Here is a 14367-nt window from a genome sequence, read left to right on the forward strand (position 1 = left end):
AGCAAAGTTGATGAAGACGAATGTTCTGAATGGACAACAGTAGGATCAAAAACTGGAACAAAAAGGACATTTGCTAAAATTGGAGTGGAGGATACTTGTATTGTCACGCCCTGCCCGTGAGAGCCCGTTTTTTTTAGTTGGTTTGGTCAGGGTGTGTATTTCTATGTGTATGATCTAGATATTCTAGATCTATGTTGGCCGGGTGTGGTTCCCAATCAGAGGCAGCTGTCGATCGTTGTCTCTGATTGGGGATCATACTTAGGCAGCCATGTTGCCTACCTATGTTGTGGGATCTTGACTCTTGTTTGTGTGTAGCCATTGTGAGCTTCATGTTGCGTTTGTTTGTTTTGTCGTGTATTAACTTAGTGAATAAACATGTATGCATTCCACGCTGCACCTTGGTCCAATCCTGTACTCAACGTACGTGACATGTATGAATGATAATGAATCGCTTCTTGTTGGGATGCGTTTGTTGAGTAAGGATGCATATGTGGGAGATCCGTTTGAGGTGTCAAAAATTGTGAAGTATGCGCTGGAATAAGTGGAGTCTGTCAGAGTTACCAGGAGTGGTCTTATTTTGATTCATTGCATTTCTGAAGAACAGAGGAAGAATGCAGTGAGCCTCAAAATAATCTTCAGAGTAGAGCACCAGTCAAAGGAGTCATCTCAGGGGTGACGACGGATGTTCAGGTTGAATCCCTGAAGATAATTCCTGGTGTGGTTGGTGCCTGGCGTCTGACCCCCCTGGGTTAATGGAGAAAAAGAAGAAATTCTGTCAGTCCTGTTGTTTTTTGATGAAGAGCAAATAGCTACGCATATGAAGTTTGGTTATGTAAGATACACTGTAAGAGCTTTCGTCCCCAAACCATTGCAGTGTAAGAATTGTAAAGGATTTGGCCATGTTTCAAGTGTGTGCAGACGGATAGAGTATATTGAACGGTGTGTAGAAGGACGACAGTGTTGCTGTTGTGGTGGGGATCATGATCCCGAGTTCCTGGAGTGCCCTGTAAGGGTGAAGGAGATTGAGGTGGCAAGAGTTAGAGCAGTCAATCGAATCTCCTATGCAGAGGCGACTAAAATAATTGAGAAAACATAACAGAAAAGTTTGATTTAGTTGATACATTTTTGTTAGTTTGGTAGTTGTTTTGGTATTTTGTTCCATTTTTGGGAATCCTGTTTCCATCCCGCACAGTAGGTGGCAGAATGCACATTCAATTGTGTGATCGCCAATATACCAAAGAAGAAGAAGACGTCACTTGGCTTTGACACAGCATTGTTTACAGTTGCGCATTGTAAAGGTAGCCTACAGTTCTGAGAACACAAAAGTGATTGTTTTATTTTGAAGATAATTTTCTCTATGGGTTGCGTTTTACATGAAAAGGCATTTTACCGTCATAGCGCATTTACCCCTCCAGTCAGCCCTGACAATTTGTTATTTTCCTTACTCAGTTAAAATACTCACCAGAAAACCTTTTTTTGAAACAGAATAAGTTCTATGATGGCGAACATCAAATTTCTCTTTCACTGTTGCTGTTAGCCTAGGCTAATGTTAGCCAAAAACGACCGATATAGCACCCTGAAACAACTGTGCGCTGGTCTCAGAGCAAAACGTATTATATTTTACCAAAATCCGTGCCATTCCATTTAGTATGATATGTTACATTACATTGAACTACCAATACATTGAACTGCTCAAAAAAATAAAGGGAACACTAAATTAACACATTCTAGATCTGAATGAATGAAATAATCTTATTAAATACTTTTTTCTTTACATAGTTGAATGTGCTGACAACAAAATCACACAAAAATTATCAATGGAAATCAAATGTATCAACCCATGGAGGTCTGGATTTGGAGTCACCCTCAAAATTAAAGTGGAAAACCACACTACAGGCTGATCCAACTTTGATGTAATGTCCTTAAAACAAGTCAAAATGAGGCTCAGTAGTGTGTGTGGCCTCCACGTGCCTGTATGACCTCCCTACAACGCCTGGGCATGCTCCTGATGAGGTGGCGGATGGTCTCCTGAGGGATCTCCTCCCAGACCTGGACTAAAGCATCCGCCAACTCCTGGACAGTCTTTTGTGCAACGTGGCGTTGGTGGATGGAGCGAGACATGATGTCCCAGATGTGCTCAATTGGATTCAGGTCTGGGGAACGGGCGGGCCAGTCCATAGCATCAATGCCTTCCTCTTGCAGGAACTGCTGACACACTCCAGCCACATGCTGCAGCCGTCTTCATCGACCTGGCCAAGGCTTTCGACTCTGTCAACCACCGCATTCTTATTGGCAGACTAAATAGCCTTGGTTTCTCAAATGACTGCCTCGCCTGGTTCACCAACTACTTCTCAGATAGAGTTCAGTGTGTCAAATCGGAGGGCCTGTTGTCTGGACCTATGGCAGTCTCTATGGGGGTGCCACAGGGTTCAATTCTTGGGCCGACACTTTTCTCCGTGTATATCAATGATGTCGCTCTTGCTGCTGGTGACTCTCAGATCCACCTCTACGCAGACGACACCATTTTGTATACATCTGGCCCTTCATTGGACACTGTGTTAACAAACCTCCAAACGAGCTTCAATGCCATACAACAATCCTTCAGTAGCCTTCAACTGCTCTTAAACACTAGTAAAACTAAATGCATGCTTTTCAATCGAACGCTGCTAGCACCCGCCCACCCGACTAGAATCACCACTCTCGACGGGTCTGACCTAGAGTATGTGGACAACTACAAATATCTAGGTGTCTGGTTAGACTGTAAACTCAACTTCCAGACTCACATAAAGAATCTCCAATCCAAAGTTAAATCTAGAATCGGCTTCCTATTTCGCAACAAAGCCTCCTTCACTCATGCTGCCAAACATGCCCTCGTAAAACTGACTATCCTACCGATCCTTGACTTCGGCGATGTCATTTATAAAATAGCCTCCAACACTCTACTCAGCAAATTGGATGTAGTCTATCACAGTGCCATCCGTTTTGTCTCCAAAGCCCCATACACTACCCACCACTGTGACCTGTACGCTCTTGTTGGCTGGTCCTCACTACATGTTCGTCGTCAAACCCACTGGCTCCAGGCCATCTATAAATCACTGCTAGGCAAAACCCTTGCCTTATCTTAGCTCATTGGTCACCATAGCAGCACCCACCCGTAGTCTGCGCTCCAGCAGGTATATCTCACTGGTCATTCCCAAAGCCAACACCTCCTTTGGCCGCCATTCCTTCCAGTTCTCTGCTGCCAATGACTGGAACGAATTGCAAAAATCTCTGAAGCTGGAGACTCTTATCTCCCTCAATAACTTTAAGCATCAGTTGTCAGAGCACCTTACCGATCACTGCACCTGTACACAGCCCATCTGAAATTAGCCCACCCAACTACCTCATCCCTATATTGTTATTTAATTTGGTCTTTTGCAGTCCAGTATCTCTATTTGCACATAATCTCTTGCACATCTAGCATTCCAGTGTTAATACTATCGTAATTATTCTGCACTATAGCCTATTTATTGCCTTACCTCCATAACTTGCTACATTTGCACACACTGTATATATATTTTCTGTTGTATCTCTGACTTTATGTTTTTTTTACCCCATATGTAACTCTGTGTTGTTTTTGTTGCACTACTTTGCTTTGTCTTGGCCAGGTCGCAGTTGTAAATGAGAACCTGTTCTCAACTGGCTTACCTGGTTAAATAAAGGTGAAAAAAAAAAAAAAAAAACATGAGGTCTAGCATTGTCTTGCATTAGGAGGAACCCAGGGCCAACCGCACCAGCATATGGTCTCACAAGGGGTCTGAGGATCTCATCTCGGTACCTAATGGCAGTCAGGCTACCTCTGGCGAGCACATGGAGGGCAGTGCGGCCCCCCCAAATAAATGCCACCCCACACCATGACTGACCCACCGCCAAACCGGTCATGCTGGAGGATGTTGCAGGCAGCAGAACGTTCTCCACGGCGTCTCCAGACTCTGTCACGTCTGTCACGTGCTCAGTGTGAACCTGCTTTCATCTGTGAAGAGCACAGGGCGCCAGTGGCGAATTTGCCAATCTTGGTGTTCTCTGGCAAATGCCAAACGTCCTGCACGGTGTTGGGCTGTAAGCGCAACCCCCACCTGTGGATGTCGGGCCCTCATACCACCCTCATGGAGTCTGTTTCTGACCGTTTGAGCAGACACATGCACATTTGTGGCCTGCTGGAGGTCATTTTGCAGGGCTCTGGCAGTGCTCCTCCTGCTCCTCCTTGCACAAAGGCAGAGGTAGCAGTCCTGCTGCTGGGTTGTTGCCCTCCTACGGCCTCCTCCACGTCTCCTGATGTACTGGCCTGTCTCCTGGTAGCGCCTCCATGCTCTGGACACTACGCTGACAGACACAGCAAACCTTCTTGCCACAGCTCGCATTGATGTGCCATCCTGGATGAGCTGCACTACCTGAGCCACTTGTGTGGGTTGTAGACTCCGTCTCATGCTACCACTAGAGTGAAAGCACCGCCAGCATTCAAAAGTGACCAAAACATCAGCCAGGAAGCATAGGAACTGAGAAGTGATCTGTGGTCACCACCTGCAAAGCAGTCCTTTATTGGGGGTGTCTTGCTAATTGCCTATAATTTCCACCTATTGTCTATTCCATTTGCACAACAGCATGTGAAATGTATTGTCAATCAATGTTGCTTCCTAAGTGGACAATTTGATTTCACACAAGTGTGATTGACTTGGAGTTACATTGTGTTGTTTAAGTGTTCCCTTTATTTTTTTGAGCAGTGTATTAGCGGTCAAAAAATATAATACGAATTGTAGGACTTAAAGTATCCTATATCTTGATCGAAAAAAAACATGGGATATTTATATGGGCCCCATTTGGAATGGCGAGGTCTCAGCTGTTTTGTAAACGGTGCGCTCTTGATATGCTCTTATCTATTCAGTTGTTGGGATTTGGAGTTGAACACACGCTCCGCTGTACGATAGACAGTTTAGTATGAATTAAGTTGAGTCTCTCTCTGTCCCTCTCCCAAACTTGAGTTTCAAGTTTTTATTGATCTGTTTGTCAGTGTCAGCTTGAGTTTCAAGTTTGGGGAATCACATTTTTCCACCATAAAAATGCACCTTGATAATAAAGCATTCCATGCATCTATCATCGCATTTGCAGACTTATGTAAGATCGCCTACTATTCCTAAGGTGATTAGTAGAGTAGGCTATAGGCTATATCAGATACGTTTATTCTCCTTTTTGTGTTTATAAACGCATTTCATGCAATTCTACTACACTTTTTCTGGCGACATTAGCAGAATCTTTTTTAATACAACAAAAATTACAAGGTAGTATAGCCCTATAGGCTACTGCTGACACTGACAAACAGATCAATAAAAACGACCTTGTCTGCAACCATCTTATCTAGGCCTATGAAAAGTGGAGACACACATTGTACAATATAAAGACCATCTAACCTGGAGGAGGAAATGATTGTCCAAAAACAAGGTTTCAAGTGGCACTGACCCAATGATAAAGAGTGAATATGCGCAAACCCGTTGTAATTATGCAGTTCACAACAGACTTTCTGCAGGCTTATTTGCAAACAGCCACAAGTTAAATTGACTTAGGATGCAGTGATACTGTTTCTGTTACTGAATCTTGTCCTATGCTTAGGCTATCCCTCACATTAGGAATTTGACTTTGTTATCTGCATAGATGCATGCAATGCTTTATTATAAAGGTGATCGGTCAGCTCCCTACTCATACTAAACGTAACATACCATACTAATTTGAGTGTTCCGGATTTACATAGGCCAATGTAATGTAACCTAACGTAATGTAACATATCATACTAAATGGAGTGGCACGTATTGTAGTAAAATATAATACATTTTGCTCTGAGACCAGGCTGTCTGTTGTTTCATTTTGCATCATTCTGATTGTTCAAGGAGAGTAGAGGATTTTTTATTTTATTTTTGACTATCCGGATATCCCCCCAAAAATCATATTATTCAAATATTGAAATAATTTTAAATGCCCATTCGCTAGTATATCGTTTTGCGTGTAGGTTTCTAGGTTTCCATGAAAGAACACCCCACCCAGGTGGATGTGGATCTGAATGTAACATCGTGCTCACTGCATGACTTTCCTCCTATTAATGTTTCTGTCATCCTTCTGTCCACTCATCTGCCAGGCTCTCTCCATCAAGCAGTGTCTCATCTGTGGTTACTATCCTCTTCATGGTTCTCTTTGTTTCTCCTCTCTCTAACTGGCTTTTTCATATTGCACTCTCGTGGATGTTGTCTTGTCCAGTTGTCTCACATGCTGTTTTGCGTACTTGGTGGATAATCGCTCCTCTCCCTTTTTCTTACAGATTCACCAACTAGTGACTCTGCTAAATCGAAGGTGAGTGGGTGCCCAGTGTCTGCTCTCTCCAGCTTATAGTAGTGTGTGTGTGTGTGGGGGGGGGGAGAGGTAGATGAGCAGTGCAAAGATCAGATCACCAGGCTAGATCAAAGCACCGATTCCCACAGGTGTGACTGTAGGCCAGGGGGAGTTTAGTCTGTGAATATTCAATACAAACAAAACAAACAAGCAACATTATAAACACAGCATTTCATGTCAAACATCAAACTGTGTTGGGTCCAAACTTCAGAAGTCTGTCCAATCTTTACTGTCTGGGACATTTCACTTCAGTAAAGGGATAACTCACATCATAGACAGTTGAGCTTCAGGAGAAACTCGTGCAGGAACTGATGCTTATTACCGCACTGCTGTCATCTGGCTGCCTTGCTCAGCTTTGGCTATGAACACGAGTTCATGCAGAACATCAAGCTTCCCGTGCTGGACTGCTTAAGTGTGCTGCTGTTGCTGCTTCTGTTGTTGCTGAAAGGCTGGCATGGTTCAGTTGTAATTGTCCTCCTGTCACTAATGTTCCTCTCTCTGTCCACCCTTTTGCTTTGTGGCATTTTCAGAGGAACAGGTGGAGTACGAGTTGGTCAAGAACACAGGCAGGGGTTAGATTTTATTTTTCTATGTGTTGTTCTCCCAAGGGGGTTTCTGTGGTATAAGTACTGACTTGTTTCTCTCCCTCTTTACAGGGTTCCTGGGGTTCCGGGAAGGACCAGTGTAGCCGCGAACACCTGGTCTCCTCGGTCTTTGATGCAGCCAACCGCAAAAGAAAGAAGCCCAAGGACAAGCCGCAGCCTAGTAGCTCCGATGATGACCTAGACTCTGTGTTCCCAAAGAAGGAGCTCCCTGTCCGGAAGCAGAATCACAGAGGCCTTAAAATGGATGTGGAGCAAGGGACCTGTGCCAGCCCTGAAGCAGAAGAGCAAGCAAGGACAGGAGAGAAGGTGAATAGGAGAGGTATCGAGCTCACTCCTAAAGGCAAAAAGGAGCACAGGAACTCTTTATTTCTAAGGGAGAAGCCCTCGTCAAGGCAGCCCTCACCTGCCCCTTCCCCCTCACCCAAAAACTCTGGCTCCCCCAGCCTCAGTTACCACACCGCCTTGCTTGGAATATCCTCGTTTTCAGACCCGTCCCAGCTGGATGAGCCTACTTCTGATCTGGGCACCATGAGCTCCGGGGCTTCCGTGCCCAGGGCACGACCCAAGAAGTGGATGTCAGGAGTTACTGCTCCTGATCTATCAGTGGCTGGGCCTGGGGCATCAGCTGGGACAGAGATGAGCTCCATCACCTCGGACTACTCCACCACCTCATCCATCACCTTCCTGACTGCAGCAGACTTGAGCACGCTCAGTCCAGAGGTTCAGGGTGGGTGCGAGGCAGATGACGAGTGCAGTGAGCTCATCAGTGAAGGCCGGCCCATGGAGACCGACAGTGAGAGCGACTTCCCTGTGTTCGCCACAGGGGGTGGCAACATCCAAACCATGCCTGCCTTAGAACCGAACCAGACTGGGAATGGGCCAGAAAAGCCTGATCCTGCAGCAGCTGACGGGAGCACGACTCCGAAACTGGAACCCTGTTGCTTCTTCCCCACCCACAGGCTAATTGAGTGTGACACACTCTCCAGGCAGTCCCTGCGGCAGAAGACTGACAGCGAGTCATCGGTAGAGGGTGGGACCGGCAGCTGGGAGTTTGTCGAGGGCAGGGCGGAGTCAACACGACTGTCTCGCGTCCTGGAGGTGATGAAGAAGGGGCGGTCCACCGGCAGCCTCAGCTCTTCCTCCCGCAGTGAGTTGGAGCACCCTCCTGAGCCCGCCCGGCACCTCAAGATCACAGAGAGGCTCAAGTTCCGTCTGCGCAGATCTGCCAATGACATGTTTGGCTTGGGTGCCCAGACGAGTCGGTCTTCCCCGGAGACCCGCAGCAAGAAGAAGAACATCCGGCGGAGGCACACCATGGGTGGCCAGCGGGACTTTGCAGAACTGTCCATCATCAATGACTGGAGGGAGCAAGGCGGGGTGGACCAGGCGGCTGAGCTGTCAGCCATGGACCGCCTCAAGCCAAAGTGCTCCTCTCAGGACTTCTCCATTGGGGACTGGATCACCCGCGAGCAATGTCGGGCCGGAGTGTCAGAGTTCAGCATAGACACCCCACCCAAAGTTGTCCCAGAGGGGGACAAGGCACAAGCCCAGGGCACCACCCCAGAGAGCCCCTCTTCGTCTGGCTCCCCAGGCCTTCAGCCCATGGTGAGGGAGCAAGCGAACTGAGATGGGCCGCAAGGCAAAAACAAAGCCAGCCTCAACCTGGCAGCTGACGATGCGCACCCACACAAACTGTCAGGAGCACAAGTCATCCGCTCGTGATTCTATCAGTATCTATGAAACAGCAAGGATGTGTTGAGGGTACAAGTGTGTTCATGAGCGAAGGAGAGAATGTATTTACATATGTATGTAGATACCTTAGCAAGGTATTATTTATTATTTTTTTACAAAGTATACAGTGAGGGAAAAAAGTATTTGATCCCCTGCTGATTTTGTACGTTTGCCCACTGACAAAGAAATGATCAGTCTGGTAGGTTTATTTGAACAGTGAGAGACAGAATAACAACAACAAAATCCAGAAAAAAGCATGTCAAAAATGTTATAAATTGATTTGCATTTAATGAGGGAAATAAGTATTTGACCCCTCTACAAAACATGATTTAGTACTTGGTGGCAAAACCCTTGTTGGCAATCACAGAGGTCAGACATTTCTTGTAGTTGGCCACCAGGTTTGCACACATCTCAGGAGGGATTTTGTCCCACTCCTCTTTGCAGATCTTCTCCAAGTCATTAAGGTTTCGAGGCTGACGTTTGGCAACTCGAACCTTCAGCTCCCTCCACAGATTTTCTATGGGATTAAGGTCTGGAGACTGGCTAGGCCACTCCAGGACCTTAATGTGCTTCTTCTTGAGCCACTCCTTTGTTGCCTTGGCCGTGTGTTTTGGGTCATTGTCATGCTGGAATACCCATCCACGACCCATGTTCAATGCCCTGGCTGAGGGAAGGAGGTTCTCACCCAAGATTTGACGGTACATGGCCGCGTCCATCGTCCCTTTGATGTGGTGAAGTTGTCCTGTCCCCTTAGCAGAAAAACACCCCCAAAGCATAATGTTTCCACCTCCATGTTTGACGGTGGGGATGGTGTTCTTGGGGTCATAGGCAGCATTCCTCCTCCAAACACGGCGAGTTGAGTTGATGCCAAAGAGCTCGATTTTGTTCTCATCTGACCACAACACTTTCACCCAGTTCTCCTCTGAATTATTCAGATGTTCATTGGCAAACTTCAGACGGGCATGTATATGTGCTTTCTTGAGCAGGGGAACCTTGCGGGCGCTGCAGGATTTCAGTCCTTCATGGCGTAGTGTGTTACCAATTGTTTTCTTGGTGACTATGGTCCCAGCTGCCTTGAGATCATTGACAAGATCCTCCCGTGTAGTTCTGGGCTGATTCCTCACTGTTCTCATGATCATTGCAACTCCAAGAGGTGAGATCTTGCATGGAGCCCCAGGCCGAGGGAGATTGACAGTTCTTTTGTGTTTCTTCCATTTGCGAATAATCGCACCAACTGTTGTCACCTTCTCACCAAGCTGCTTGGCGATGGTCTTGTAGCCCATTCCAGCCTTGTGTAGGTTTACAATCTTCACCCTGACATCCTTGGAGAGCTCTTTGGTCTTGGCCATGGTGGAGAGTTTGGAATCTGATTGATTGATTGCTTCTGTGGACAGGTGTATTTTATACAGGTAACAAGCTGAGATTAGGAGCACTCCCTTTAAGAGTGTGCTCCTAATCTCAGCTCGTTACCTGTATAAAAAGGCACCTGGGAGCCAGAAATCTTTCTGATTGAGAGGGGGTCAAGTACTTATTTCCCTCATTAAAATGGAAATCAATTTATAACATTTTTGACATGCGTGTTTCTGTATTTTTTTGTTATTCTGTCTCTCACCGTTCAAATAAACCTACCATTTAAAATTATAGACTGATCATGTCTTTGTCAGTGGGCAAACGTACAAAATCAGCAGGGGATCAAATACTTTTTTCCCTCATTATATATATCTCTACTGTACATATGTGTATAGACTCAAATGTAACCGGAGTAAAGTTACACGTTTGTGTGTGTGTGTGTGTAATCTCACTTTAGTTGACTTGGTGACTTTGTACTGGAACAGACATGAAAAATGGTATTCTATCCTTGTGCTCTATTATATCCTCAAACCCTAGTAATACAAGAATGTGACAGAAACATTCATAGGTGGTTTTGTGCGAATGACAGGACACAAATTAAATGGGAGGTTGAAAGCCTGGACTGTGGTACATTCACTTGAATGTTATTGAAGAATGCATAACTAATTGTACAAGAGGAAGACATTTAAGGAATTGACGGTTTCATCCTCTCCTATTGTTACCAATATTGGGAATGTATATTCATTATTTTGACTGACAATTGTCATTTTAAAACAATATGTACATTTCTCTGTGCGTCAAGTATTCTCATATTTCTGAGGGCTGCTTGCTGAGCTGTGGGAAGTTATTTTTTACGTTGCATTGCATCATAACAGCCAGATGAGATGAGAATTGTTCCTTAATATGCTTTCAAAAACAGACCATTCCAAATTAAACAGATGCTCTTACCATATGTTTCACTCAAATTTTAGAATCGTTTTTTTTACACATCTGCTGTTACATTTAGCATGTCTCCAGTCATATAATACATATCTATTTTTAAGTTTGCATATTGTGACTGTAAGTTTGATTGTACTTTACAAGGGTAGAGATGCAGGATCTGTGTGTTTTTGACTGTGTCTGTGATGTTTTAAATTATATAAATTTGTGATAAAAAAAAAAAAAACAAGGGTAGAGATGGTACAAGGGTAGAATTGTTCTGCAAGCATATGCATACCTACAGTACACTAGTAGTTGCGTGTCAATGTGAAAATGAATAAAGGCTTCACATGTTTTGTCACGCATATAGTATGTGGCCCTTCACTTGGTTTCAAAAACTCAATGTGGCCCTTGAGCCAAAAGGTTTGCCTACCCCTGGTCTAGTACCTATACTTTCTCCTGCTCAGCGATTAACTCGTCAAGGGGTACGTAATCGTCCTCCACGCCATCCAGGGCCCGCTGGTAGGCGTGGTCCTTTACGGCGTCCTTGGACATCTCAAATGAGTTCTCCAGCTTTTTCTGGTCGCTCTCCTTCAGCTCAGCCACCTGACAACTGGACACATTTACAATGTACTGTTTTAATAAGATCATTTGGAAGACAACTTATTGGTGTGGACAAATGCAAAAACACAGTGGAATTACAATTGAAGTGGAAATAACTACATGAATGCTATTCATTACATCTGAAAAGGAATTACATACTATATGGTACAGCAATACACCCTATCCACCACCAATGTGTAGCACCAACATGGGTGTTGCACGGCAGCCATTTTGCATGAGAACACTAAACAAGTATTGCTAACCTAGTGGAAATAATGAAGGCATGATTGAGCCCCGTGTGAAGCTCGGGAACACTTCCTTCCTGAGTTTCTCACTCTCCATGAGTTGCTGTAGCATTGAGTCTCCCATCGCCTTGTGATCTCCTGGACTAAGTTTTTCCGCCACTCAGCCAGGAGCTTGGTTCTGAGATTCTCAATCACATTCAGAAGATCCTAGAAAGGGGAGCAGTTCATAAAGTAGTCAAAAACCGAGACACCGGTGATGCTGGGATTTAACGCAAGCTAAAGCATGATAGTGCAATGAAAAATGTTTTTTATTTATTTCATAGGGACAGATACAATATATGTCCCTATTAAATAAATAAATCAGAAATAGCAGAAAACTGGCTAAATCTTTTAGACTGTTTGGATGGCAAATACCTCCTGGGGTAAAATGGACCGATGTCCGATACATACTACTAATGCAGCAGCTCTTCTTCAGACAGGTAGTTCTCCAGAGCCTGGTCGTCGATGACCCCGTTCTTCAGTAGAGGCTTCCCATCGCGCCCCACCAGCCGAGGGGCCAGAGACTCTAGAGACTTGGTCGGGATCACCTGGACCACCTGAGGCAACAAAGGAGATTAGTGCTCATAGGCTCTGGTCAAAGGTAGTGTGCTATATAGGGAGTAAGGGTGCCATTTGGGAAACACTCATAGTACTTCTCACAGACACATTTGTTTACTCCCCCTGATTGAGAGAGTTTCCACAATTTTTCTCACACTAGCCTGTACACTGCAATATTTCTACCAGAGAATGATAGAGGCCTCTAGTGGCCAAAGGCTGTTTGAGCATGGGCAGCGCCATTGAGGGCTTTCACCATTTTAATGTAGTCAACTGGGTGATCCTTCCAACTTCATTGGCTGATCCCTCCTGATGACCCGGCTGGATCATCAGGAGGGATCATCCAGGCGTGAAGAAGAAAATGGAGATAGCCTCAATGGCGCTGCCCATGCTGTCACGGATGGTATAGTGGTACAGATACAAAGAAGAGTCCTCTATCTATCTCTATGATTTGTACCGAAGTGTGTCCATTGGGCCCACTCTAAGCTATTTGACAACAGTAAAGTCTAGCAACACTTGCTATGACCTAGCTTTTCGTTAAACAAATTAATAAATGTTATTCTAGGGACTCTAGTCAGTAGACTGAACCAAGGTTTTATAGACACACAATCAATACTTTTTCCTGTCCATAGCGCCCACTCGAAGGCATCGATTCGATCAGATCGAGCGTTATCCCGTGTTGGCATTTTGGCAGTGTTGGAGGTGTAACTGCGGTATGAGCTGACAAAATCGGTGAGAACCGGGACAGAAGTAACAGTTTTTTTCCCATTTACTCAGAGATCGATAGAGCTAGAGCCACCATATGTTATGACAAACAATTATATACTGTATGTCATCTAACATTAGCAACTAATTTCATTTCTAGGTTAAATTAGTTTAAATTAAATAGACCGAGAATAGAACTACTGCAACGTTACTTTTTGTACGGGTGTTCGTTTACAGTTTCCACCATATTTCTCACACTAGCCCTCATCAATGAGGGGGAGTGAATAAGTGCAGTTTTTGGAGAGATGGACATTAGACAAATGGAATTGTTGTCAACAGTGACACCTATAGGGTGATGAAGGGCATTGCTACTGACTACTACATCTTTCAACCATAATAGAGAGAAGTTCAAAAATCGTTAACACTTGACACCTAGTGTCATAACACGTTATGATACGGTCATAACCATGTCATAAGAGCTGACATAACATGGTCACTGTCATGACATATTTATACCTGTTGTGACATATTGCGTTATTTTATGGCCGGTTATGACACCTACATACAAGGCAAAACATTTCATTACACCATAGCCTACTTGTCAACAGTATTTTTATGTTATATAACATTTTCTGAGATTGACGATATTGAATTATCATTGTTATTGCACACACATTGATGTCAGACATGCACCTACCCCAATTATCTGTTGCTGATGACTGGGATGAATGCAGGAGCAGATTTCTGGAGCAGGACAAGACAACCTCTTTTTGACTGATGATGACTGACCTAAGGGCATGTACGTGATAGGCCTATCTGGCATATATGATTCTGATGGTCATAATGCTTCTTGACAGTGTCATAAAGTGTAATTTCTTAGTCCAAGTAAAGTGACACAATATAATCATAATGCTTCATGACAGTCACAAAGTGTATTTTCTTAGTCCAAGTAAAGTGACACAGGATGTTCATAATGCTTCTTGACAGTGTCATAAAGTGTAAAAACATGACTTTAAATAATTAATTACAACAACAAAGGATTTAAGAAACAACATTTCAAAACAAAAGGAAACTTCTTGGCCGGGAAAAAAAAAAATGTGGTGTCATAACCAGCCATAAAATAACAATATGTCACAACAGGTGTAAATATATGGGTCATGACAGTGTTATGACCATATTGTGACAGGTTATGACAAGTTATG

The 14367-nt window shown here is 44.4% G+C and overlaps 1 protein-coding gene across 1 annotated transcript in view; it reads left to right on the plus strand.

The window, feature by feature from the left end:
• The window catches only part of LOC121550070 (rho GTPase-activating protein 21-like), a 66409-nt gene extending 57529 nt beyond the window's left edge, over nt 1–8880 (plus strand). Inside the window, exons 21-22 of the mRNA XM_045210357.1 lie at nt 6344–6375; nt 7071–8880. Of these exons, the coding sequence (XP_045066292.1) occupies nt 6344–6375; nt 7071–8645 (1607 nt within the window). The 3' untranslated portion in view covers nt 8646–8880. The remainder of the gene's footprint in view (nt 1–6343; nt 6376–7070) is intronic.
• Nucleotides 8881–14367: the final 5487 nt, after the last annotated feature.

Source organism: Coregonus clupeaformis, chromosome 34 (genome assembly GCF_020615455.1).
Source record: "Coregonus clupeaformis isolate EN_2021a chromosome 34, ASM2061545v1, whole genome shotgun sequence".
In the NCBI taxonomy this organism is placed as follows: domain Eukaryota; kingdom Metazoa; phylum Chordata; class Actinopteri; order Salmoniformes; family Salmonidae; genus Coregonus; species Coregonus clupeaformis.